Source organism: Dermacentor silvarum, chromosome 3 (genome assembly GCF_013339745.2).
Source record: "Dermacentor silvarum isolate Dsil-2018 chromosome 3, BIME_Dsil_1.4, whole genome shotgun sequence".
Lineage (NCBI taxonomy): Eukaryota > Metazoa > Arthropoda > Arachnida > Ixodida > Ixodidae > Dermacentor > Dermacentor silvarum.
Genome location: NC_051156.1, coordinates 45,242,864 through 45,268,111, shown reverse-complemented (window position 1 = coordinate 45,268,111; position 25,248 = coordinate 45,242,864). Strand labels below are relative to the sequence as shown.

Here is a 25,248-nt window from a genome sequence, read left to right as displayed (position 1 = left end):
ATACAGCTGCATTCCCTCGTTTCACTCCGCTCACAACCTGTGGGAGGATAAGGGCGGACATGACGTGATTTTATACCACCTTCAAAATTTTGTTCTCCCCGGGAACTCCGCATAGGGAGTTTTAAAAAACTCCCCCTCCGGAACAGGTTGGTCACGTGGTGCTTCCCATAAGGCTGTGCGCCGCGCCAGCGACCGGCCGCGTTCGGCGGAGTCGGCGGTGCTCATGGCTGACGGTTTGTTTACATCTGTGAAGTGTCGTTCCGTGCCAGCGTTTCGCCGATTTTCTTTCCTATACTTCCTTCCAGAAAGTGTTATAGGTGTGCCTGAAGCTCACTGTATCTCATCTTCATGTGCGTTAGCTGTGATCACTCTGCTGACAACGATGAATGCAAGAGCAATGATTTCAAGCGCCGAAAAAGGCGTAGTTGTGACCACGAAGCTGCCGGTTGACTCGTGATGTCGGCTCGGGTTTCTGGCTGTGCTTCCGTGTTGCGGGACCTTGACTTGTGTTCCTCAGTGTGTTCAATACCACTTTTATGTCCTTTTGAGTATATTCTGACAACGTCCGGTGTAAAGTGCCGCGTAGCAATGGCAACAGCAGCCACTGTTAGAGCGACAACGTCCGTGATAGCCGCACATGAATGCCATATTCCGACTTCGTCACGGTGCTGTGCTGCCACTAAGTTAGACCGTGGTGCAAGCAAGTCTTTTATGAATCTGTGTACGGATATCCTCGCCCAAGAAATACGGTAGGACGTAAGTACGTACTGTGAATAAAGCTTCTTACTGAGCGATGTGAATTGAATTGTTATCGCGCAGTTCTGTTTTGATCACGTCGTTGCTTCGGATATTGCATTAACATCATGCTCCATCCAACATACTGATTTAGGAGCATACCTGCTGGCTCCGAGCGTGAGGATTTGTTTGCCAGATCAGCGATATGGCTCCGTTTCACAGCCGAGAGACATTGCTTGGACGCGGAGCAAGTAGTGCGGTCAAAAAATGTATGACTACGCAATTTTCGGTGTTACGTAGGCTGCTACGGGTCATGCTCACATGTAATAAATTGTTGTCCCACGACAATTCTTTCGCACGAAGCTAATTTTGTCATGAAGCACGCGCACGTACATTTTTCTTGCGTACTGTAACTAACGCACTACTTTTTGGCCGCGGACGCCGGCAGTGTGCGAAGTCGCTTCAGCGCTCACGTAATGGCATTCTAATTTTCAAAAATTATGCCATGAACGTTTTTTTTTAATATTCTAGGTTAACAGTTCCGTGTGGATTTAGGTTTCATGCTACTTTCAGAGAGGTCAATCTCATATGTGCGAGCCTGTGAGTCGTAACTCTCAAAACACTACAGCTGCTCGCTAGGCCGTTTCGAGGCCCACATTATCGTGGCTATATATACTGGCAGGGATGCTTCTTGTGTGTTGAGTGTCCGTTGGATGTCTTTCACAGCTCTTCATCGGGTGTTTCTCAAATGTTCGTGTTTATGTGTTGCTTGGTCTGCCTGGTCTCATTTACTCGTTTCGCAGAATTTGGCTTATTTTGTGCGTATATTTCGGAATTTGACCCGAAGCCTCTACATAAAAATTATCCACGCAAATTGACGTGTCTTTTTTTATACTCCCGGTGCCCCTCGAAAAAACTCCGTCCAGCTCGAAGTAAAAAATAAAAATGACAGAAAAAAAAAACTCTGAGGGCACCACGCAAAAATTCCGCCCGCACGGAGTAAAAATTATACTCCGATCATTCGGAGCATAATAAACTCCCAACCGGGGGGTCGCTAGAGGACAAGCATTATACTCCCACCTGAGAGTTATTTCCGTTTACAGTGGGATTTTGCATCACATTCAGGAGTTGAATTTTTCCACACGCAGATCTGTTGACAAACACGAAAAATTCACACAACCCTATAGCCATACACAGCTTCGCTGTAACAATAGGTAGGTGCTCTTTCCTGGCTCATGGACCGCAGTGGCCACAGTGGCAAGACTGCATGATCAGGGCGAGGTATCCCCCACCCCGTTTCTCCTTTTTGCAGGAAGGGCAAACTTGGGGTGGCGGGATAACCTCGCAATGCGCTGCGTCGGAGCGCCTTTATAGAGTCGCAGCTTCACGCTGATCGCCGTCTTAAGTGTCTCGTAAATTTCCTTCCACTGTAATTTTTAAAATTAAAATCACGTGTCAGAAAAAAAAAACTCCGTATTTATTTTTTTTTCGCTGTTCTTTGCAGTGCAAACAAAAAGTGCTAAGCCCAATGGCTAAAAAGAATGAAACATATGTTATAGGTTAGAGAACCTTGATAAGTAATTTAAGAAACACAAAGCGCCTAATCACACGTGAAATATAATTAATGCTCTGTGCGCAGTGCAGCAAAGTATGTCCTCGTGTCAGTGAGGTCGTTAGAGGTTTGCCCATTTTTGTATTAGACACGTCTTACCGGAATTAACCCTACGACACCCTCAGCTTACTCAGAAGTGACGTTAAATAAAGACTGCGTTATCTCATAAAATGCGTTAACTTAACGTAATCTATATTTAGGTTAATTGCACCCAACACACCCTGAAGTTTATAAAAAGTAGTGGTAGATATGTAACAAACATTTGTGTCGAAGCACATGCCGGTGCAATGTGAAGACGTCATGCAAGTCTACAACCGACAGCGCCATAGGGTTCTAGTTCAGTTTGACTGACGCTCGCGCATATAGCGGTGAAGAAGTAAACTTACAAATTGTGCGGGCTTCCTGTATAGACTCTCTATTGGCACATGAACGACCGCCTCCAAACATTTTCTCTTTGCCGCCGAGAGGCCTTGTGGTGAAGATGAAACAGATGCAAATTTCGAGATTGGTGGAAGACTATAAAATAATTGTTTTCTGGCCTCAAACGAAAATCAATATGATATGACTTTCTCGGTTTGGTAACAATATAACTCGCCTTGAAAAGCGTTATTTGGCGCATTTTTACTGGGAGCGCCAAACGTTCAATTGGCGGCTAACCAATAAGAAAAATAAATTTTCTGCATATCTATTGACGCATGTGTACACTGCTACGCAATATGTCTGCCGCAAAACATTTATCGCCTGAAGTGCATTTCTCGCGCCCTTAGGCAGTATAGAATTTGTGTTTTTGTGTGAGGCCAATATTTGTTTAAGTAAACCCCTAATACAGAGCAATTTTCCCATATTTAACGGCTCATAAAAAATGGAGCAATGGCTAATCATTGAGGAATGTAATTTTAGATGTAAGGCCTAACTTCTGTCTGCAGATAAAAATGGGTTTCGATTGTTTAAAGCGAAAGGCCTAACCTAGTCGAGCCGAGTTTCGCCGTCGCCAGCAATTTGAGCTTCATATGACCGCAGCTGCGCCGTAGCTTTAGGAACGCATCAAGTGACTCACCTCGCCGAGCTAGCCGCCGCCGCCGCCGCTGGCCTCCAGCGTGCGCTCTCGGCAGCTGGGTCGCCGCCTGACCACGTGACTCGCCGCGCGCCTGGCTAAGAGGAGCGCCGCGCTCGCCTAGTCAGTGCGAGGTTGGCCATGGATGAGAGCGAGGCCGGCCCGCTTTCTCTAATCATTGCGCGAGAGCGGGAGACTTTGAGCCGTCGTCGGCAAGCGGTGTCTGACCACCCCCCGGATATTGCCCGGCGAGCTGCTTCACTGGAGAGGGTGCGGAATGCCAAGCCTAATCACAGTCATGTTTAGCCACCAACCTCGGCACAGCCTTCATACCAGGCTTAACAATGAGTATATACCGAAGTATAATGTTTCCAGCTAAACCAAAGGTTAACCAAGTGAAACCAAGACTTAACCAGGCTAAAACAAGCTTTCACTTTGCATATCCAAAGTTAGCTAAGCTAAGCCGCAGCCATTTTTTTATTATTTAGATGCAATGTTCTGCAACATCTTGTATTATACGTACTCTCATGTCTTTCGAGAATGTCGTAAGTGTTCTCGAACGAGGGAGTGTTTCTTTAGGGAAAAACAACTCATGTTGTGGTTTTTAGTCTCGTACTGAAGCGCGTAATATTTTTGATGATGCTACAGTGGGTTGTGGCCCATGCACCAATAACACTCATCGTGACGGGATTGCGCAAAGTTAATTTGCTTTCCACCCTTGTATTTAGCAGATAATGACGTAATAGCAAAGTCTACAGGAAATTGTTTCTTCAGGAAGAACCATTAGTACTGTAGACGATACTGGTCAAAGTAAAATGCGTCAACTTAGAATTCGATTTGGCATTCGACGAAACTTTATATTCGAGGCCACTTCGGCAGAACGTTTTGTTGAACAATGTAAGATGAAGATTTGCACTACTTATGAATTAGAAGGATATGACGGGCTGTTGTCGACAGAACGCATTCGACGAATGTTCGGAATTCGAACCTATGTCGACTGCTTTGACAGAATTTAATTGTTTAGGAGTCTGCTAGACCGGAGTTCAAAAGTGGGTAATAATGAAATTGCTGGATTGACATAAACACATTATTAACTTTTGGAGGTAGCTCAGGCACCTCTTAATTACTTACACATTCATCAAATTCATAGTTTACACAAAAATTGACATCTGATTCTTTACAGAGTACTCGCTTAATGGGTTTACGGCATTCTAAGCATAACATAAAAGAAGAAACCTGACTAGTTACGGAACTTCTAAAAAGTTTGCTTTCATAAGTGGGATGGTGAATCACTGTTTACCAATTGTTCAGTGTCACAAAAGAGAGGATAATCGAAGCGCGGTCCGCGCATAACTGAAGCCAGCAAAGAAACAAGACGAACCCGCGGCAGCTTGGACAGAGGGAGAGAGCACCACAGACAGTCGACGCGATCGACGGAGTCAAGAAGCTACGACAATATACGCGAAGGCGACGGTAACGAGCGAGAGAGTGAGCGCGCGCGCACCGAGACACCATCACACCCGGTGAATCAAGAGAGATAGAGAGGAAGTACTACAGCGTGCGCGTGCGCTTACGGATGTCACCACCCTCTTCGACAACGTTCTGACGGCCGCCGTCGAAAACGCAAGAAACGACTAGAAGATTCCCAGGCTTTGTTCATGCTACGGTATCACAACTCCGACCGAAGGTTCCAAAACCACCGGCGAAGGCAATAAAAGCCGCGTGCGGGAATCGGAATGGGGATCAGACCACGCCGGAGAAGCGATGTGACGTAAAGACCGAGCGTCTGCGGAAGAAGGGGATTCCCCGGCAAGCTAGTCGACGAAATCCTCGAGCGTCGGCATTGCCGGAAGTAGTTACTTCTTCGAGACTTTCATCGAGCTACGCCGAGATCGTCCATCTCAAGACCAGCAATACGAGTGGACACTTTGTGTTCCTATTCATTCTGTACTTTACGTGTTGGACTCTTAGTGCTTGTCCTTAATTATTTTCCAGTGTTTTGATAATACCCAACTGAATTGTATTGTGATGTATCTAGCCGGAGTGTGCACGTGTGTATATAACTGCCTTGTTTGAATAATATTGTTACGTAAAACGACACAAGGAGGGACTATTTACACTGTATTTACACTACACAGACACAGTAGCCAAGATGGTGGACAGCCACCAGCACCCGACAGAACCATCTTCTTTGTCGTCTGCCCCTGGCAGAATGTGTCTCTCGTAGAATTACCCATGCGGTAGAAGCGCCGTCTCGGCGCACTTCAAACATTGTCGTCAGAAGGAGGGTGGTATGCTTTCAGTCTGCTGACGTGAACTATGTGACTGGGAGCGGTCGCAGGCGGTAAAGTCGGAGAGACGGGAACAATCTCGTAGGTGACGTCCGTGACCTGGCGGTTGATTCGGTAAGGACCCTGTTTACCGAGATAACAACTTCTCCGACAGGCCCACACGACGGAATGGACACCACAGGAGAACTTAGGCACTGTGTGAGAAGCGAACGTCGTGATGCCGGCTGTGATAGAGGCGCTTTTGGGTCGCTTGCGAGGCCGACAGCCTAGAGCGGACGATCTGACGCGCGTGATCGGCACGAGCGATGGCATCACGTGCATATTCGCTAGGCGGCGCGGCAGCAACCTGAAGTTGGGTGTCCATTGGTAACGTCGGTTCACGGCCAAAGAGCATATAAAAGGGTGAATAACCGGCGGTATCGTGACGCGATGAATTGTAGGCGAAGGTCACGTAAGGCAGCGCCAGGTCCCAGTCGCGGTGGTCAGAGGAAACACACATTGACAGCATGTCCGTGAGGGTGCGATTTAGGCGCTCGGTGAGGCCATTTGTTTGAGGATGGTAGGTGGTGGTGAACTTGTGCTGCGTTGAGGAGGAGCGCAAAAAATCGTCGATTACTCGGGATAAAAATGCAGGGCCTCGATCTTTGAGCAATTGACTAGGGGCGCCATGGTGTAGAATAAACTCGTGAAGCAAAAAATCGGCAACGTCAGTAGCAGTGCTGGTGGGGAGCGCTCGAGTGATTGCATACCTGGTCGCATAATCGATAGCAACGGCGACCCACTTGTTGCCTGATCTTGACTCAGGAAAAGGACCGAGAAGGTCTAAACCAACACAAAAGAATGGTTCGGTCGGGATGGAGAGTTGTTGAAGCAGTCAAGCAGGGGGTGCAGCAGGACATTTCCGACGTTGGCAGTTATCGCAGGAGGTCACGTAACGTCGAACAGACCGGGTGAGACCGCGCCAACAGAAGCGGCGCCGGACACGGTCGTACGTGCGGGATACGCCAAGGTGACCAGCAGTTGGTTCGTCGTGAAGCTCATGCCGGACCGTTGAACACATATGTTTAGGCACAACGAGAAGCAGCTGAAGGCCATGGGACTGGACGTTACAACGGTAAAGTGTGCCATTCACGAGGACGAACATGCGCAGTGAGGCGTCGTTAGGTGCGGATTCCAGCCGGTCAATGAGCGATCGCAAAGAAGCATCACGGCGTTGTTCGTCACCAATCTGTAGAAATTGAGACATGGACATAACGCAGGGGTAGGTTCAATTTCCGATCCGTCTGGTTGGTCAACAGGGTAGTAGGACAAGCAGTCCGCGTCCAGATGGAGGCGGTCAGACTTGTAGGTAACTGAGTAAGAGTACTCCTGAAGGCGCAGCGCCCAACGACCAAGTCGTCCAGTAGGGTCCTTCAGTGAGGAAAACCAACAGAGAGCGTGGGCGGCCATACAAGTAAGGACGGAATTTGGAAACCGCCCAGACAAGGGCAAGACATTCCTGTTCCGTAATCGAGTAATGGCGTTCAGATTTCGAAAGGAGACGACTTGCGTACGCAATAACACGATCAATGCCGCGTTTGGGCTAAAACTGCACCGATACCGTGACCACTAGCGTCTGTGCGGACTTCTGTGGGAGCAGCTGGGTCAAAATGGGCAAGAATAGGTGGAGTCGTTAGGGCGGCGATGAGCTCAGAGAAGGCGTTATTTTGTAGAGGACCCCAACTAAACGGGAGGTCTTGCTTGAGAAGGTCAGTGAGTGGACGTGCAAGCGCCGCAAGGTTTTTCACGAAATGGCGAAAGTAGGAGCACAGCCCCACAAAACTACGAACGTCATGGACAGACCATGGAACGGGGAAATCCGTGACAGCGCGCACCTTCGCTGGGTCTTGTCGGACACCGGAAGCGTCAACGAGGTGGCCCAGCACAGTAATTTGACGAAGATCGAAGTGGAACTTCGAGGAATTGAGCTGGAGGCCAGCTCGTCGGAAAATTTCTAGAATGGTCGAAAGCCGCTCAAGGCGTGTAGAGAAAGTGGGAGAGAAAATTATCACGTCGTCCAGGTAACATAAACTCGTCGACCATTTAAATCATTGAAGCAGTGTGTCCATCATTCTCTCAATGGTGGCTGGTGCGTTGCAGAGACCGAAAGGCATGACCTTGAATTGGTAAAGGCCGTCATGGGTCACGAAGGCGGTCTTCTCGCGACCCAGGTCGTCTACAGCGATTTGCCAGTAGCTGGATCGAAGGTCCAGAGATGAAAAGAAGGTGGCACCATGGAGGCAGTCGAGGGCATCGTCGATACGCGGAAGAGGGTACACGTCCTTCTTGGTGATTTTGTTGAGGTGCCGATAATCAATGAAGAAACGCCAAGAGCCGTCTTTCTTTACTAATAAGACGGGAAAGGCCCAAGGACTAGATAATGGTTCAATGTCCTTCGCAAGCATTTTAGCCACTTCTTTTTGAATAACATCGCGCTCTGATGCGGACACGCGGTAAGGTCGACGGTGAATGGGCAAAGAGTCACCAGTGTTGATTCGGTGGGTGACAATCTTAGTCTGGCCCAGGGGTCGATCACGAATGTCGAAAATGTCGCTGTATGAGGCCAAAACCCGGCAGAGAGCGTCGGCCAGGTCAGGTGAAAAGTCTGATCCAATCATGTTGCGAAAAATGCTGTCGTCAAACTTGGTGACCGGGAAACTTCAGCTTCTTCAGGAGCAGTTAGGGCGACAACCTTGACGTCATGGTCTGTTATAGCGTGAGGTGGACAAGCGACATCTTGTGGGGCAACACTTTGGGGGGTCAGACCAAAGTTTAGTAGCGGCAGGCACACTAACATTGCGCGTCAGGCGTACGTCAGTAATCGGAGTGACGATATAGTCGCCGTCAGGAACGGGTGGGGTCGAAGACAAACACACGTACGTGACGGCTCGACGCGGTAGGCGAACAAAAGCGGTGGGGTTTAAGCGGCTGACGGGCGTTTCACATGCATCTGATGCAAAAGGAAGATCGAGACAGAGTGTTTCAGAAGAACCATCAATTAAGGCCGAGTATTCCGAAAGAAAGACAAGGCCAAGGATAAGTTCATGGGGCAGAGAGCAAGGACGGCAAAAAGGACGACAGTGTGATGACCGGCAATGCTGACACGGGTGGTGCACATTCCGATCACTTGAACAGCACCGCGATTGGCAACACGTATTGTCTGCGTCGTAGACGGCGTCATAATCTTCTGCAGGCGGCGGCGTAAAGGGGCGCTCATAATAGACAAGTGTGCACCAGTGTCGATGAGGGCGGTCACAGCAACATTGTCGACTTTGACTGCTAGGAGGCTATGGTGAGTCGGGAGAGTGAGCAGAGGATTTTCAGGGGACGGCGGCATTGCAGCTTCACCTACATAAGCTGCACTATCTAGTTTTCCCGCGGTGAGCGCCCAGAGAAGGACGGCGAGGAAAAGCGGCGAGGCTGCGGAGAGCGGGATTGGCGGCGTTGCGGCGACGGGGAGCGGGAGAAGCGGCGAGCAGGAGCAGTGGCGTCAGAGGGAAGAGGCTCATGGGAGGACGACGAGTAGTAAGTAGGGGAACCAGCGGCTGGACGTCTAAAAGGAGTAGTGTGCATGGAGGTCTGGCGAGATGCGTAGGTCCAACGACGGCCATAACGAGCAATGTGCCCGGCCTGATGACAGGAGAAGCAGATGGGCTGATCGTCGGGCGTTATCCATTCCGCAGGATTGCGGAAGGAGACAGGAGAGGTGTAGGATCGTCGAGCGGGTCCAGAGGAATAAGGCTGAGCGTCAGGACGAGTCAGTGGGCACGCCGATAGAAGGCTGAGATTGGAAACTCCTGTCTGACTACAGCTTGAATGAGGGACACTGACGGCAGCGTTGGGTCACTGGCGTGGGATGTAAACACGGGTGGTGGAATAGGTGCAGGACAGGCAGCTTCAATCTCGCGACGAACAGTGCGCGTGACGTGGTCACAGGTGGGCGGCAGGCGAACGGTATCACACGATGAACTTGCAGCCGTATTGGGCAGCCGGGTGAATCTCTGGGGTATACGGCGGCTCTTGGCATGTTCAAACCACCGACACTCTTTGATGATTGTGTCGACGGTATCAACGTTGGTATACACGAGCAGGTTAAAGGCATCGTCGGCGATACCTTTGAGCACATGAGCAACCCTCTCGAACTCAGGCATGTGCTCGTCAACCTGGCGGCAAAGAGCGATAACGTCCTGAATGTAAGAAACGTATGACTCGGAGGATGTCTGCGCACGAGTCGCAAGTTCATTCCGCGCAGCATGCTGCCGGCCAGTGCTGTCACCGAAAAGGTCGCGGATCTTCGGTTTGAAAGAGTCCCAGCTTGTAATGTCCGCCTCGTACGTCTCGAACCATAACTGTGGTGGGCCATTGAGGTAAAAAAGCACGTTGGCGAGCATAAGGGTCGGGTCCCACCTATAGCTGGCGCTGATCCGCTCGTAGCAATATATTTTGTTGTGTTTTGACAACTGAGGGCTCTGACTCAGTCTTTGCACCTCAACCGGCGTTCGCTGGCGCAACAGTTCCCATTATTATTTGTCCATTGTTTTGTGGGGTTATTTTAGGAAGCTGAGAAATCGGCTTCGGAATTTGGCCCGGCGTTGGCGCCTCGTGCACGGGGTGTGTGACATTCATACCACAGGAAACTAGAAAGTCCAAGTGTAACAGCTTAAAGTGACTTTTTTCTAAGGTTGTGCCCAAATATGCTGGGAGTATCTGCAATACTCCCAGCTGCAAGCACTTAAATTTTACACTGGCCGCCATCTTGTCTGAAGCGGTCAGTTTGATCAATAAGAAACGTCTCACCGCATATCTACCGAAGCCTTCATTTTTCTTTCGGATTCTCTCACAGATCGTTACGAAACCGAAGCTCCGCAGCAAGTCTTGGTTGAGCACATCAGTGCCACCACACCGCTGGCATGAGTCCCTTGCTCAGAGGTGCACACCAGAGTACCACGTAAACAACCTTATATCACCGGTGCTTTTCTTCGAAGCTCTGCAACAAGTTCCCAAGGATGCCATCTTGGTTGAGGTTGCACCCCACTGCCTTTTGCAGGTGAGCAACCACTTTAAACTTTCCACAAACCCCTGAGCCGTATATTCGTCTCTAACACACATTCTCGGAGATGGTGGAGTCTGCGCTTATGTTTGATCACTATGAATGTGTTGCTTAAATTTAGGATATTTTGAAACTTGTAGTGATGTGCTTTGAGTTAGTTATGTGATATAACAATAAGCAGAAACATGCACTAAAAAGTTCGCTGACATCCTGAAGTCTCCCAAGGATACTTTAGGCGAGATAAGAAGATAGCAATTTCTTCATTTGCTGTTAATGTGCTGGAACTACTGAACGCCACAGCGTTTATTCGAAATGGTTGCTTCTCTCAGGAATAGTTATATGACTGTGCCCATTCTAATCGGAATCTTGGAAATAATACCTCGGGTATAAAACCAAGCTCTTCATTTCGTTACGACGCTCTGTACAACGCCGAGAAAAAAGAGCATGACCTTGCTCCAACTTCTAAACCTTCTTTGCGCACCTCCGGCAAAATTTTGCTGAGAAAAGAAACAAAAATGGAATCTCTTTACATAATATTTACACGACTCAGAGAGAAACAGGCAGGTACCAGCGTCATTTTCTTCAGCGCCAAGTTCAGGCTCCCTTTGCTCAGCGTTGTGAAGAAAGTTGTAGAATGCGAATTTTAGGTAGCAACTCCTCCTATCAGTTCACATCGTTATATGCATGACACAAATGATACGAATTGATATTGTTGATGGGACATATCAAAAGGCACCGGTACTCGCGTTGCGGCTTCCCTTTGTCGTTCCAATGGTCTGCGTGATGAGCGTCTCGCGGTACTGTAAATTCAAGGAACTTGTTCAGCGAGTCACTTATGGAACTTTGGACGTAACCCTAGTATATAATAGGCCGCATTAGTTCTGGTGACCTAGGTACCTTAAAATTGTCTCTCTGGTGAGAAACATTTAATGCCACGGCAGATGTTGGAATTTTTGCGAACGATCACACGCTCAAGCGCTGTTTGTAAGGCTGTATTCAGATTGTAAGACTCTATTCCACCATTTCGCGCTTATAAGGCGCGAAATGGTGGGATTGGCGTGTATCTAAAAGCGCGTTTCAATTAACAGAGCCACGTAGGGATACGAACGGAATTCAACGGAGATGTTTTGGCAGATGTCTTCACACGGTAGTAGAAATGTAGCTATGAACGCAGTGGCAGAAATATGATCCCACGTTTATCCAAAGAATACGCGGGTACTGAACGAAACGATCTCCGCAAAGACTTGCACTAGTGCAGGTGCAAGTAGCACCATCAGCAGGACCAATACAGGAGCAATTTACGGTCAGTTTAGTTTGATATAAGGCTAGGATGATCGAACGTTGGACAAACGCGGAACATGAAAACTAGTGCTCGGGGCCGAGTGAAAGGTAACAAGTGATATACCCGCAGAAGCATCAACGACGTAGAGATAGATATATTGCAGGTATATTTAGGTTCATGTTAAAGATCCTCAGGTTCTCAAAAAGACTCCGAAGTCCCCCATTTCAGCGTGCCTTTTAATTATATCGCGGTTTTGGGGTTTGAAATCCAAGAATCCAATTTTTTTATTGAAGTTGATTTGCCTTTCTGGTGAATATTACGGCTAGTCAAATCATTGGATGGTGCCTTGTTGTGCATAATTTCTTCCAGTAAGCCTTATTGGTGACAATGAAAATAAATGTACAATAGCACCGTCCCGTTCTCACTTGCGTACCCACCCTGTGTTTAATGTCTCATCATGTTTTGCCCCGTTTTCTTTTTATGTGGCCTACAGCCCATTGTAAGACGGTGCGCAGGCGCTGAGGCCACTTGCCTTGGCCTGATGAAGCGCGACGTGGACAACCTGAACTTCTTCCTGAGCTCTTTGGGCCAACTGCACTCGCTGGGCGTGCAGTTCGACCCATCTCCGTTGTACCCGCCAGTGCCACTGCCTGTACCGCGTGGAACTCCAAACATCGCACACCTCGTCAGCTGGGACCACTCTCAGCAGTGGGCAGTCGCCAAATGGAATGATTTCGCTACGTCGGCCCAGGTCATAATATATTTAATTTATTATAGATAATCTCTGCTAGCAGCAAAAAAGTAACAGAATTTTCTGAGTTTAAGCGCGTCAAAGTTATTGTAGTTACAAAAGCCGGCTATGTGATACACAAGCAGCACATTTTTGTTGTTACACATTCAATAAGATTATGTGCCTGTTACACAGCATGAGTATGGCTGATAATATGAGGGTGTGTAGATCGTCATTGCTGAGGATCGCGACCACTTTTAATTGAGATGAACCTGGAGGCCTTGCCACCGCGTTGAACGTTTTTTTTTCTCGTGCTGAAAAAAATGCGGCGCTTCTGTTTGTGACGGCGCAGCCGTCACAAATGCATTTGACGATAGCACCGCTAGAGGCCCATCACCACGTTTCGCCTTTGGAAGCGTGGTGCTCATATCACACTATGACCATCGTCTCCTGAATGATTTATCCGCGATGCACTTTGCCGAAAAAGCTGCAACTGAACCAAAAGCGCGATAGCCGTCCTCGGAGGAGCCAATCTCCATGCCACTCCCCCTGACCGAAAATAAAAACTTCCGAATGTTTTTTTTTTCATCTTGAATTGGATTCTAAAGCACATCTCCGCAGACACTGAAGGATATTTCTATTAGCAGTGTTTTCTTTGGGATCTAAAGGCGCATGATTATAGGCATGATTATAGGCATGATTATAGACATTTTTCGTGTGCCCTTTATAGAATTCCCGTCACCGTAATGGCGGTATTGTGCGTCAATTATTGTGTTATATTTATTTCTGTATGTTCGGTAATGACGAGAAGTGCGGTACAATTTTTGTGACGCAGAGTATTACCATTACAATTTATTTTAGCGTTCTGGCTGCATTCCAAGTGGATACGCTTGATAAGCTCAACGGCTACAATTTGTAAATTGCAATATGTGTCGTAAGGTAATTGGCTAGGAAGTTAATTAGTGAATGTTTGCCCATTAGTTGAATATGTCTTTCCTCTTCTCGTGATAATAATGTCTTCGAATAACTCAGCTCAACGATAAGAATTGTGCTACCTGCCAAAGGCGATGTTCAAAAATTCTGTAAACATAAATTTGTACATCTTGTATATATATATATATATATATATATATATATATATATTGTGGGCATTTCTCAGTCACTTCTTAGTTGGCTACACATGTTCATCATCATATCGGCTTCGTCGTCTTCATCGCTTGTGGGGACTCATCTTGAGACTGACCTGTGCCATCAGTGTGATCGGTCCGCCGCGTCTTCGCGGCGTATTAAAGGTCGTGTTACCGCTACGTCGCAATAGTGGAGGTTGCTCCTCGGTCTCCCGTCCTCTGCTCGCCCGCTCTACCTCCTGGAGCTTCGCTCAGGTCGCCCTGCGACTTAGCGTTAACACGACCTTTAATACACCGCGAAGACGTGGCGGACCGATCACACTCAAGGCACAGATCAGTCTCAAGATGAGTCCCCACAAGCGATGAAGACAAAGAAACCGATATGATGATGAACATGTGCAGCCAACGAAGAAGTGACTAAGAAATGCCTACACTAATTTCCCCGCGTGCGAGCGGCCAGCCTGGCCGCAACTTAAAGGGACGGCGAACGCCTTGTGAAAGACTTCATGCGAGAGACGTGGACAATCTCGGCAGCGCGACAGCGGCGGTCAGTGGGAACCACAATAAGTTAAACGAGATAATTAACGGGAGAAGTCTGCTCCACGACTCTGTATGGGCCTATGAACCGAAACTGAAACTTGTCGCACAAGACAGGAGTCCGGAGTAGCACTCCAATATATATATATATATATATATATATATATATATATATATATATATATAAGAAGCCAACAAACAATGACACCAAGGACAACATAGTGGAAATTACTTGTACTTGGTAATTGAATTAAAGAAATGAAAAATTAGTGGAAAATGAAAACGGATGAAATAAACAACTGTCCGCAGGTGGGGAACGAACCCACGTCTTCGCGCCGTTTTCCATAGGTCGGCAGTGTGGGAGAATACTCAATCACACTCACTCACCATAATTTTTTCCAGGACCGGCACCCACTCACACTCACAGCACTCACGCGCACTCACCTCCACTCAGACTCACAGACACTCACTCGCACTCGCACTCATCTCCACTCACATTCACAGGCACTCACTCGCACTCACCTGCACTCACACTCACTGGTACTCACTCGCACTCACTTCCACTCACACTCACTGACACTCACTCGCACTCACCTCCACTCACACTCATTGGCACTCACTCGCACTCACCTCCACTCACACCCACTGGGACTCACTCGCACTCGCACTCACCTGCACTTACTCACTGGTACTCAGTCGCACTCGCACTCACCTCCACTCACACTCACTGGCACTCACTCGCACTCACCTGCACTCACACTCATGGCACTCACTCGCACTCACCTCCACTCACACTCACTGACACTCACTCGCACTCACCTCCACTCACACTCACTGACACTCACTCGCACTCACCTCCACTCACACTCACTGGTACTCACTCGCACTCACTTCCACTCACACTCACTGACACTCACTCGCACTCACCTCCACTCACACTCATTGGCACTCACTCGCACTCACCTCCACTCACACCCACTGGGACTCACTCGCACTCGCACTCACCTGCACTTACTCACTGGTACTCAGTCGCACTCGCACTCACCTCCACTCACACACACTGGCACTCACTCGCACTCACCTGCACTCACACTCATGGCACTCACTCGCACTCACCTCCACTCACACTCACTGGCACTCACTCGCACTCACCTCCACTCACACCCACTGGGACTCACTCGCACTCGCACTCACCTGCACTTACTCACTGGTACTCAGTCGCACTCGCACTCACCTCCACTCACACTCACTGGCACTCACTCGCACTCACCTGCACTCACACTTACACTCACTGGCACTCACTCGCAATCACCCCTTTGAAATGAGTGCGAGTGTGAGTGCACTCATGAGTCACTGTGCCGAACTATACCGCTCACAATTCGTGTATATTCATAACGAAGCTTCCAATTTAGCACTTGTTGCATCGGGAGTGCGCCAATGAGGTGTCGGATCCAGTTTTATTTTTAATATACATATAAGATTTGCCTTCCCGATTACATGGTAACATTCGTCTATTCGCTGACTATTGTATTTCGCACCGCGAAATTAATCACATTGATAATCACCATATACAAAATTCTGCCTTGGTGTAAGGAGTGGCAGATGACTAAATGCCCAAAAATTTGTAACGCTAACAGTAAGAAAGAAACAGATATCTGAGTTTACTTACATTATTATTGACACACCTCTCACTTGTGCATTTCAGCGTAAATATTCAGGTGTCACTTTAACATACGCTGTTCGATGGGAAAGTCATGTTAACAAACTAACCTCAAGTGGAAATCAATGTACATGCTGAGCACTAAAGCGACTCTTCTTTCATAGAAGACACCTTCGTCTTCTGCCCCCAGATAAAATTTGCTGGCCTACAAAATTCTTGTTCAAACAGTGCTGGAGCACGCCAATATTGTTTGGTTTCCGTACACAAATAAACTCATTGCAAGAATGGAAGGGGTGCAGAGGAAGGCAATAAGGTTCTGTTTTAATAAGTACAAGTTAACGGATGCATTGACTGAATTATTAAAGAGAGCTGGTTTATTGACACTGCAAAGTAGAGCAAAACTATCGCGACTAAAGTTTTCGTTTCAATTTATTCATGGTGACATAAACTTTGACGTCAGCCCCAACCTTTCTCTGTCCATCTTTCTGTCATTGACCTTAGACGTGTGCATGCTTGTCGCCCATGGTCGCTAAGCTCCCCTTCGGTCGGATTGAGCCAAGAGAGCGGGAAATAGTGGGAGAGATTGACTGTCCGTATGCTTAGTCAACCACTTAACGCCGAAACAAACACAAGAGGGAGAACAAAGCGGTACCTATAATTGCATCGTCGCTTTTTCTACATGTATGCGACCGTGCGTAGTCTGTTATTCTGTGCTAACTTGGCTAGTCCCTCTTCCGCTCTGCCTGTTTATATAAGGAGCCTGTACAGTGTACGTTTAGGAGGGAAGCAGGAAGAAAATGAGGAGTCCATTCCACCCTCTGAAGGCGGATGACCAGCGAAGGTGTAGCAAATCACATGGTATTAAGCGTCTTCACTCCGTGGAAGTCATGGCAAAATTTGCCGGTCATTATTTGGATATGTCTGCCATCAGCGCTCCACCTCATACATATTCCCTGGCGTATTAAAGAAAATGTCGCAGTTTCGCCTGACAGGCAAAGGTTCGATTGCGATAGCAAATTAGTAGAGAGCTATACGAAGCAAGAATAGTAGTTTAATGGGCCGTATGGACTTGTAAACATTCACTTACTAACTAAATAGACAAGCACGGTGTCACGCGCGCACGGGTAAACATGAACGCCTCTCGCTCGATGACCGCGGAAACTCGCTGTCAGAACGCTGGAGTAAGGAGGCGCAGCTGTAGCCGCGAGCGAATTGACCTTCGTGCCGCCTCTCGCTTCAAAGCGAACGAAACGTCGAAAACACAGCGCATACGAAGTTACTGGCTCTAGTTGAACATAGTTCACGTCGCAAATCGCTTTGAAGAGGAGGCCCGCAGGGGGCGCGCACTTTTCCCACGTCGCAGATCGCTTTCGAGATACGACTCCCACGCGGTCGCCGCCAGAGCAACACGACCCTACCCCCCTCCCCTTTCCCCTCGTGCCTGACGCGCGACAGAAGCAGCGCGCTTCCACCTCGCACTTTCCATCGCGCGCGCGAGATTGAGCAGCAGGTGTCCACTGACCCTCGCAAGCTTGCACTCGCACACGCAGCGTACCGCCGGCACGCGGCGATGATTGTACCTTGTTTGGACTTTATACGTAAACTCACAACGACGTCCACGACCACGGCAGAAGTTCGCTTGGAGTGTCCATATTATTGATATCGCAATATAAGATATCCGCTCATTTCATTATACATTGTGTTACTCATGCCTGAACCTTGGATAATTACAACCTTAGTCAGTGGTTTCAATCTTGGCGGGCACAATCTGCTAGTGCGATAAGTCATCACCGCGAGTGAGCTTGTACACACAACGCGCCTCCATTTTTACGCAAGCAAGGTGAACCGATATCACCTCTGCATATCGTTCAAGCACTCACCCCGTTCACACTCACTTCCACTCACAAGCACTCACTCATGTTCACAATCACCTGCACTCACACTCACGTTCACACTCACCTCTATACACCCAGAAGTACTCACCACGTTCACACTCACAGCACTCAGTCACGTTGACACTCAGCTGCACTCACACAGCACTCAGTCACGTTCACACTCATCTCCACTCCCACTCACAAGCACTTACCACGTTCACACTCACTTCCACTCACATTCATTGGCTCTCACCTCCACTCACACTCACTGGCACTCACTTCCACTCACTGGCTCTCACCTCCACTCACTGGCTCTCACCTCCACTCATTGGCCCTCACCTCCACTCACACTCACTCACACGCACTGGCACTCACCGCCACTCACTCACACTTCCTGCACTCACACTCTCTGGCACTCACTCACACTCTCCTCCACTCACACTCACCGGCACTCCCACTCACTGGCACTCACTCTCACTCACTTCCACTCACACTCACTGCCACTCACGCGCACTCGCACTCACCTCCACGTACTCACACTCACAGGCACTCACTCGCACTCGCACTCACCTGCACTAACACTCACTGGCACTCGCACTCACCTGCACTCACACTCACTCGCACTCACCTGCACTCACACTCACCTGCACTCACTCGCACTCGCACTCACCTGCACTCACACTCACTGGCACTCACTCTCACTCGCACTCACTTCCACTCACACTCACTGGCACTCACTCGCACTCACCTGCACTCACACTCACTGGCACTCACTCGCACTCGCGCTCACGCCTTTGAAATGAGTGCGAGTGAGTGTGAGTGAGTGCACTCATGAGTGAGTGGGCCGAAGTATGCCGTTTTCCCATCCACGTTCTGGGGTATTTATGTTTTACAACTAGAACTAACCCTGGGAGTGTTAGCCAGCACCACCACTCACAAACCTAGGGGCGGATGTGGAACATCCTTTCTGCCGCAGGAGTCACGAGCACGTGATCTTTTTGGGTGATGGCAACTTTAGTAAAGCTGGAAACTGAATATATATATATATATATATATATATATATATATATATATATACGAAGCACGTATTTCTTTGGATCAGGTATTCAAGAAGTTAAAAGAAGTGCAGGCGCACGCACAAAAGCAAAAACATTTTAATTTCGATGTTTCGGCCGGGGTCCGGCCTTCGCCAAAAGTCAACCGTCCTGAATTCCTCAACACCGTCCTGAATTAGCTCTTGACTCTTGATGAAGGCCGGACCCCGGCCGAAACGTCGCAATTTTAGTGTTTTTGTTTTTCTATATATATATATATATATATATATATATATATATATATATACAGACACATGACCACTGACCTAGGCTAGTTGAATACAAAGCCATGGGATGGGCCAGACGTGAGGCACCGAGTCCAAATCTCACAATGTGTTATATTCTCTTACTGAATTCGCTCAAACCAGAAGGAAAGGAAATGACAGAATTACCCCTACTAATTGAACATAAATGTGTCTTCAGCAATACGTAATGTCGCTACAATGCTGGGATGCTTATCGCCTTAACGTCAACAGTATTTCATCTTATAGTTGAGTGCGGGCGTTGAGGAGGACTTAGAGAGTTTATATAAAGGTTTACTTACATTATGTCCAGGAGTCGAATGACCAAAACAGCAGTTAAACAATCATCGTTACGGTCGGCAGCAAATCGGACACTGCGGCCCGCGGCAAGAAGAACGTCCCTCTTTACGATCATTCTCTCACTTGTAACCCCTTCTGTTTGTCGGGCTCACGTCATTTTCAGCCAATCGTCGAGTCCGTTCGTCGTCGTCGCTCTATTAGCCGCCGCTGACGAAGGGGTGGTGGTGCAAGTGGCGTCATTTTCCTCCAAGCGTACGGCCCGTGCCACTGGCGTCATGTTCGGCCAATGGGGATACTCCCAGGGCTCTACTCTCTGGTGGCTTCCTTCATGCGGCGTTTCCTCCTCACCTTGTAGGCGTTCAGGTAGCGGGGCCGGGTGGTTCTCGAACGTCATTGCAGAGTAGCAAAGCAACTTTACTCGGTAGTAGGTGAACTACCTCTAACCGTGCCGGCCTGCCGTTGCACTTTCGGGAAGATTCACGTTGGGGGAGGGGGAGGAGGACAAAAGCACCACGCGCGGCACACGATCACGATCGAGGCGCGCCTGCGCACCGTGATTGACAGCCGACGGCGAGTGGTTGTGTTCAGAGAATTTGACCGATGCTAGGTGAAGGGTCCGTATCTAACAACAGTTATGCTGGCATGGGTTCAGCTGAAAACTTTTTTTGTATAATTCGTGGAATGTTTGCGCAAGAAAAAGTTATAAGATTCTACTTAGAAGGGCGCGCTTTTAAGCACCACACTGACAATGAAGCCTTGACACACCTTCCCGAATTAGCTAAGCCCAAAGGAAGGGTGGCCCGATGGATCAGCAAATCCAGTAATTCACCTTTGAAATGCTGCATCACCTTACAGTGAAACATGCGGTTGCTGATGCGCTGTCAAGCCTTCACGTATCCCAAGCTGCGAGCACCGAAAACGTAAATTTGGCCACGCTATGGGAGGGAACAAAAGACTTGAAGACTGGAGAATGGCCTGGTGCAAGTACCTGAGACACGTGTTCCAACCTTAGCGACTCTATAGCTAGGGCTGCGTTGTTTTCGAATAAATCCGAAAAAAATCCGTTAAACACTCGCCGGTAAAATTTTTTACATTTGGGATTTATCCGATAAACTCCGATTTTAACGGCCAATATGACCCTGTTCCGTTCTATATCGAAAGGGCATGTTCTAAGCAGTCACAGTCACAGTCACATTTAACAAAGGGCTTGTCCTGCACGGAGTGAGAGACGTATGACCGCTCAACGACTGTCGCAGACCTTCATGGATACTACGCTGCTTTCGCTCAAAAGTGGAGACAGACAGTTGAGAGGAACCTTTTCGATGCACTTCAGTACACCAGTGAGTCGTTTCGGTATAGTGTTCACATTGTGAACCTAAATGTGAAGCATGAGTTACCACGCGCGTTCGAAACCTATGCGGCGATTTTCAAGTTAGTGTTTCTTGAAACTGACGACGTGAGCCAACTCATGAGTGACTTTGCGAACTACCAGAGCTAATCAATCAGTAACATCGTTGAACCCCTGTTGCTTCGGAGACTTCACACTGTCTAGTGGCCAGTGCTTTCTCGCTGCGCGCTCAGTCTTCTAGCGCAAACGTTGAAAGGGCATTTTCAAAGCTGAGAATCATCAATTCAAAGGAGCGTGCTTCCATCAGTGACAGCAACCTCGTAAAGTATGATTACGTCAATTACAACAAGCCTTAAGGTTGTAATACGCAGAAACGTACGTAGGTGTTTTGTATTCAACTATTTGTGCTTGTGTGTATATGTGTTCGTGCGTTTATACCCTCCAGACAACAAAAATGCCCTTCGTGTGTTCTGATATTTTGGTGTTCAGATATAAGTTTATCTAAAATTTTGGAGTATTGAGAATAATGCAAAATTTAACTCAAAATTTCGGACAATCGGGAATTTACGAGAAATAAGCTCCGATAAACTCTGAACTTTCGCTAGAAAATAAACACCGAAAAACACACTCCGAATTTCAGGAAAAATAAACTCCGAAAACACGGAGTCCTATCTATATCATAATTGTCCTGAGTCGGGAGGGCACGACGGTTTTTGGAGGACATACCGAAAACTGACACAAAGGTTTATTTGGAGAAGCATGAAAACCGGTGTGGCAATATACATGAAGACCTGCCATGAATGCCAACGAAGTTCAACGAAGTTGCCAATGAATGCTAAAGAAGACCTGCCATGAATGCCAACGAATTCCATGGCGAAGTTCAGACCTCGAAGAAACCTTACAGTCTTATCGACCTACTCAGACATTCCATTCGAAGTACTTCACCTTGACTTCGTTGAACCTAAAAAGAAGGCGAAAGAAATAATAAATGCCTAAGCATTTCTGTGGCAATAGATGAATGTACCAGATATGTGGACGCTAAGCATACCAAGGAAGACGCGAACTGCATAATTTCGCTGCGGACATATTTAGGAACGTAATAGTCGTAGTAGCTGACACGGGTTCCGCTTCTCTTAGTGACAAGCTTCGTGCGTGGGCCCAGTTACGCGGCGCTAAACTACGTTTGACCTCCCCGTAACACCCAGAAGCCAATTCTCTTGTAGAGAGAGCCATAAGCTACTTGATGACGTTCTTGTCTCTCTACGCTGACTTTAAATGCGGCTGGAAGCGTGCGTTAGGAGCGGCTGTGTCAAATCGCAACCATTACTGGCCTGCTGGAATAGAATGCATCATTTCGACGCTTTTGGAAGATCTGTGTGGCTTGCAGCCGATAAGGAACTAGTGATTATAGACAAGGTTATACTCCCGGAAAATCCACTGTCTGCAGAGAGATAATAAAATTTATGCAAAAGAGCACACGAGCGTAGGTAGCTCCTCCGCTCTGCTGTGGGTGGTCCCCTCAGTCCAGGAGTCCAGCGGCTTTAGCTGCCCTTCTCACTCGCTTGACCATGTTGAGCTGGTTCGTCGAGTCGGAGCTGGACAGTGCTGCCTCCCATTGCCGTGTGGTGGGGTATGTTATGGGTGTGAGCTGTGGTGTGCTTGCGCGAGACATACAAAGTGGTAGAGGGTTGTGCATGGATCGCAGTGTGGGCATTTACAGAATACAATGCAGGCTGTATGGCGTGGTAGAGACTCAAATGTGGATATGTGTTTGTTTGGAGTTTTCGCCATATTACGGCTTCCTCTGGCGTCAGAGCATTGTCAGGCGGCGGTAGTGTTCTTCGTGAAAGGCGATAGTGTTGAAGGATGTGCGTATAGGTTATTGGTATGGAACTGCTCGGCGCGGCCCTATCAAGGCTCCCGGAGTGCGCTCGGGCGTAGGCGTGTGCCTGCTGGTTGCCGCGTAAATACTCATGCCCCGGAGTCAACAGAGTTTATATGTATGGTGGAAGCTGGTGCGCTCCATTCAGAAGAAGTAGTAGTTTATTGATTGGAAAATGTAGAGAGGTCGGCCGTAATATAGAGCATCTGGCCTGCTACTGTACGTAAGGGAAGGGGACGAGGGGCAAGAAAGAGGGTCACAATGGGGGATGATAATGGGAGGAACTAGGTGAAAGGATACATTGCATAAATATTATCACAAGAATGTGATGTGCTCCATTCAGAATGTGATGTGCGGCCCTGGAAACTCTACAACGGACCTTTGATGAACGATAGGTTCAAGATATCGGACCTAACTCCTGGATACATGATTTTGGTGAAAAAATGCCTTCATTCATGTACCCTACTCTGCAGCCCCTATCTTCTTACCAACACTGCAAGGCAACAAAGGATCCTGAAATATGTTTATTAAGAAGCACCGAGAGGCAAGAATGAAGAAGGTTCCATTCGAAACGTTATTCTGTAACATACAGGCAGGGATGGCGATAGAAGGCGGGAAGGATATAAGATTACCTGGTCAGAAGCAGAAGCAGATAAAAATAACGGATGCGAAGGATATCAAGGAAGGGAACAAGAACACAAAAGCGAGGGACTTAATATGGCGATCCAGTTATCTTTATAAATGCCTTCAGGGATTTCTACAAAACTGCCAGATAACGACTCAATTTTTGTGTTATAAAAGTGTAGTATTCAAGTGTCTCACTCTTTATTCCTACATGTAGTACAGTCCCATTGCATTACACTTTGATTGAGCCCTTGGTGAACTATTTCTCGGTAACTTTATTATTGTGGGTCGGTTACAGACAAAGCGTTGAGGAGCAGAATCTGAACTCATAGAGCGCGTATCAATTTCTACAAAATTAGGGAAATTTATATTCATGAAAGCAGACGGAAACCCTTAGCTTGACGCAATTAATTACCCTTATAAAGTGGCTGATGTTATACCTACAAATGTGTATTCACCGAAAAAAAAGCCGTATTATTTGATGGAAAATAAAATAAAAACTACGTCGTTCATTAAAAAAATTGCGAAGCTTGCACTGGAGGCACAATGCTAAAGAGACAGCGGAGCTGATGTGCACCGAGCTAGTCCTGGCTTTTGGGCTAGGCTAAGCACGAGCAAGTCATCCCCAGCATTTCCGGAATTTATTCCTTATGGGTTGATTAGCTATTGAATAGCTATCGATTGGCTGTCGCAAGGTATTGGTCACATATTTGAACTAGGCTAAGCACTACCAAGTCATGTAGGCTTCGTAAAGTAAGCTTAGACAGGCTGTTGATGACTGCTTACGCTTAAGTAGTCCCAACCATGCTTAGCCTAGACTTAACCACGCTCTGCTTCGCTAGTTCACAGGGGTATGTGGCAATGCACTTGGACCTTTTCTGCACTACCGCCAGGATCAGCATGCATTTTCTGTTCGCTTGTTGCGGACGAACGCTCGGCTTAAACAGCTCCGTTGTTAAAAGTAGCAGCATACATAATTTATCTTCTGTGCAGCTGTCCGAGGAAGTCATCGAGGTTGACCTCGAGCACCACGGACAAGATGCATACTTGGCCGGACATCAAATTCAAGGCCGTATTCTGTTTCCGGCGACCGGCTACATCGTGATGGTCTGGATGTCCTTGGCGAAGCGTTTCGGAAAGCCATTTGACAAGCTTCCAGTAGTATTAGAAGATTTATCATTTCACCGGGTCATCATCCTGCCTAAGACTGGTGAGTCTACGATATTTTCTCTTTGACCGCGATGGCACTCAGCGATATTCGCGAACTATGCGAAGATAACAGGGAGGACTAAACATTCTGAACGCAGAAATTTGTTATGAAAGCGAAGCCCAAGTAAAGCGAAGTAACAGTGGCCGAAGTAGCAAGACTAGCCGCAAATGTTTATCAATTGTTCATTTTTTTTTCAAACATTTTGCGGTGTCCTGTACAAGCATTAGTCACAATCAGTAAAACAACACCACATTCATGTAGCAGAAAAAGAGAACTTATTATAGAAAGCGCATACAAATCCGTGTGACCAGACATGTTCTAGCCTGCTACCCTGCACTTGTGAAAAAGGAAAAAAAGTATACATAAGATGATGAGAGATGACGGGGCAGGAAGACCAGCTATTTATATATTTTAGCCACTTATTACAGTGGTCTCCCTCAAGCACCGAGGCCCATGATATGGCCTGCCAATAGTCAGAAGATCACTCGTTGTTTTACTTGTGTGGTCACGTCATGTACCCCAAATAGAGCACTACACGGGCTCGGGCTTACCTGAAA

The 25,248-nt window shown here is 47.7% G+C and overlaps 1 protein-coding gene across 1 annotated transcript in view; it reads left to right on the top strand.

Annotated features, from left to right (window-relative positions):
* The window catches only part of LOC119444325 (fatty acid synthase-like), a 223,276-nt gene that overhangs the window by 98,281 nt on the left and 99,747 nt on the right, over positions 1-25,248 (top strand). Inside the window, 3 exon segments of the mRNA XM_049664542.1 lie at positions 10,575-10,778; positions 12,557-12,814; positions 24,475-24,691. Of these exon segments, the coding sequence (XP_049520499.1) occupies positions 10,575-10,778; positions 12,557-12,814; positions 24,475-24,691 (679 nt within the window).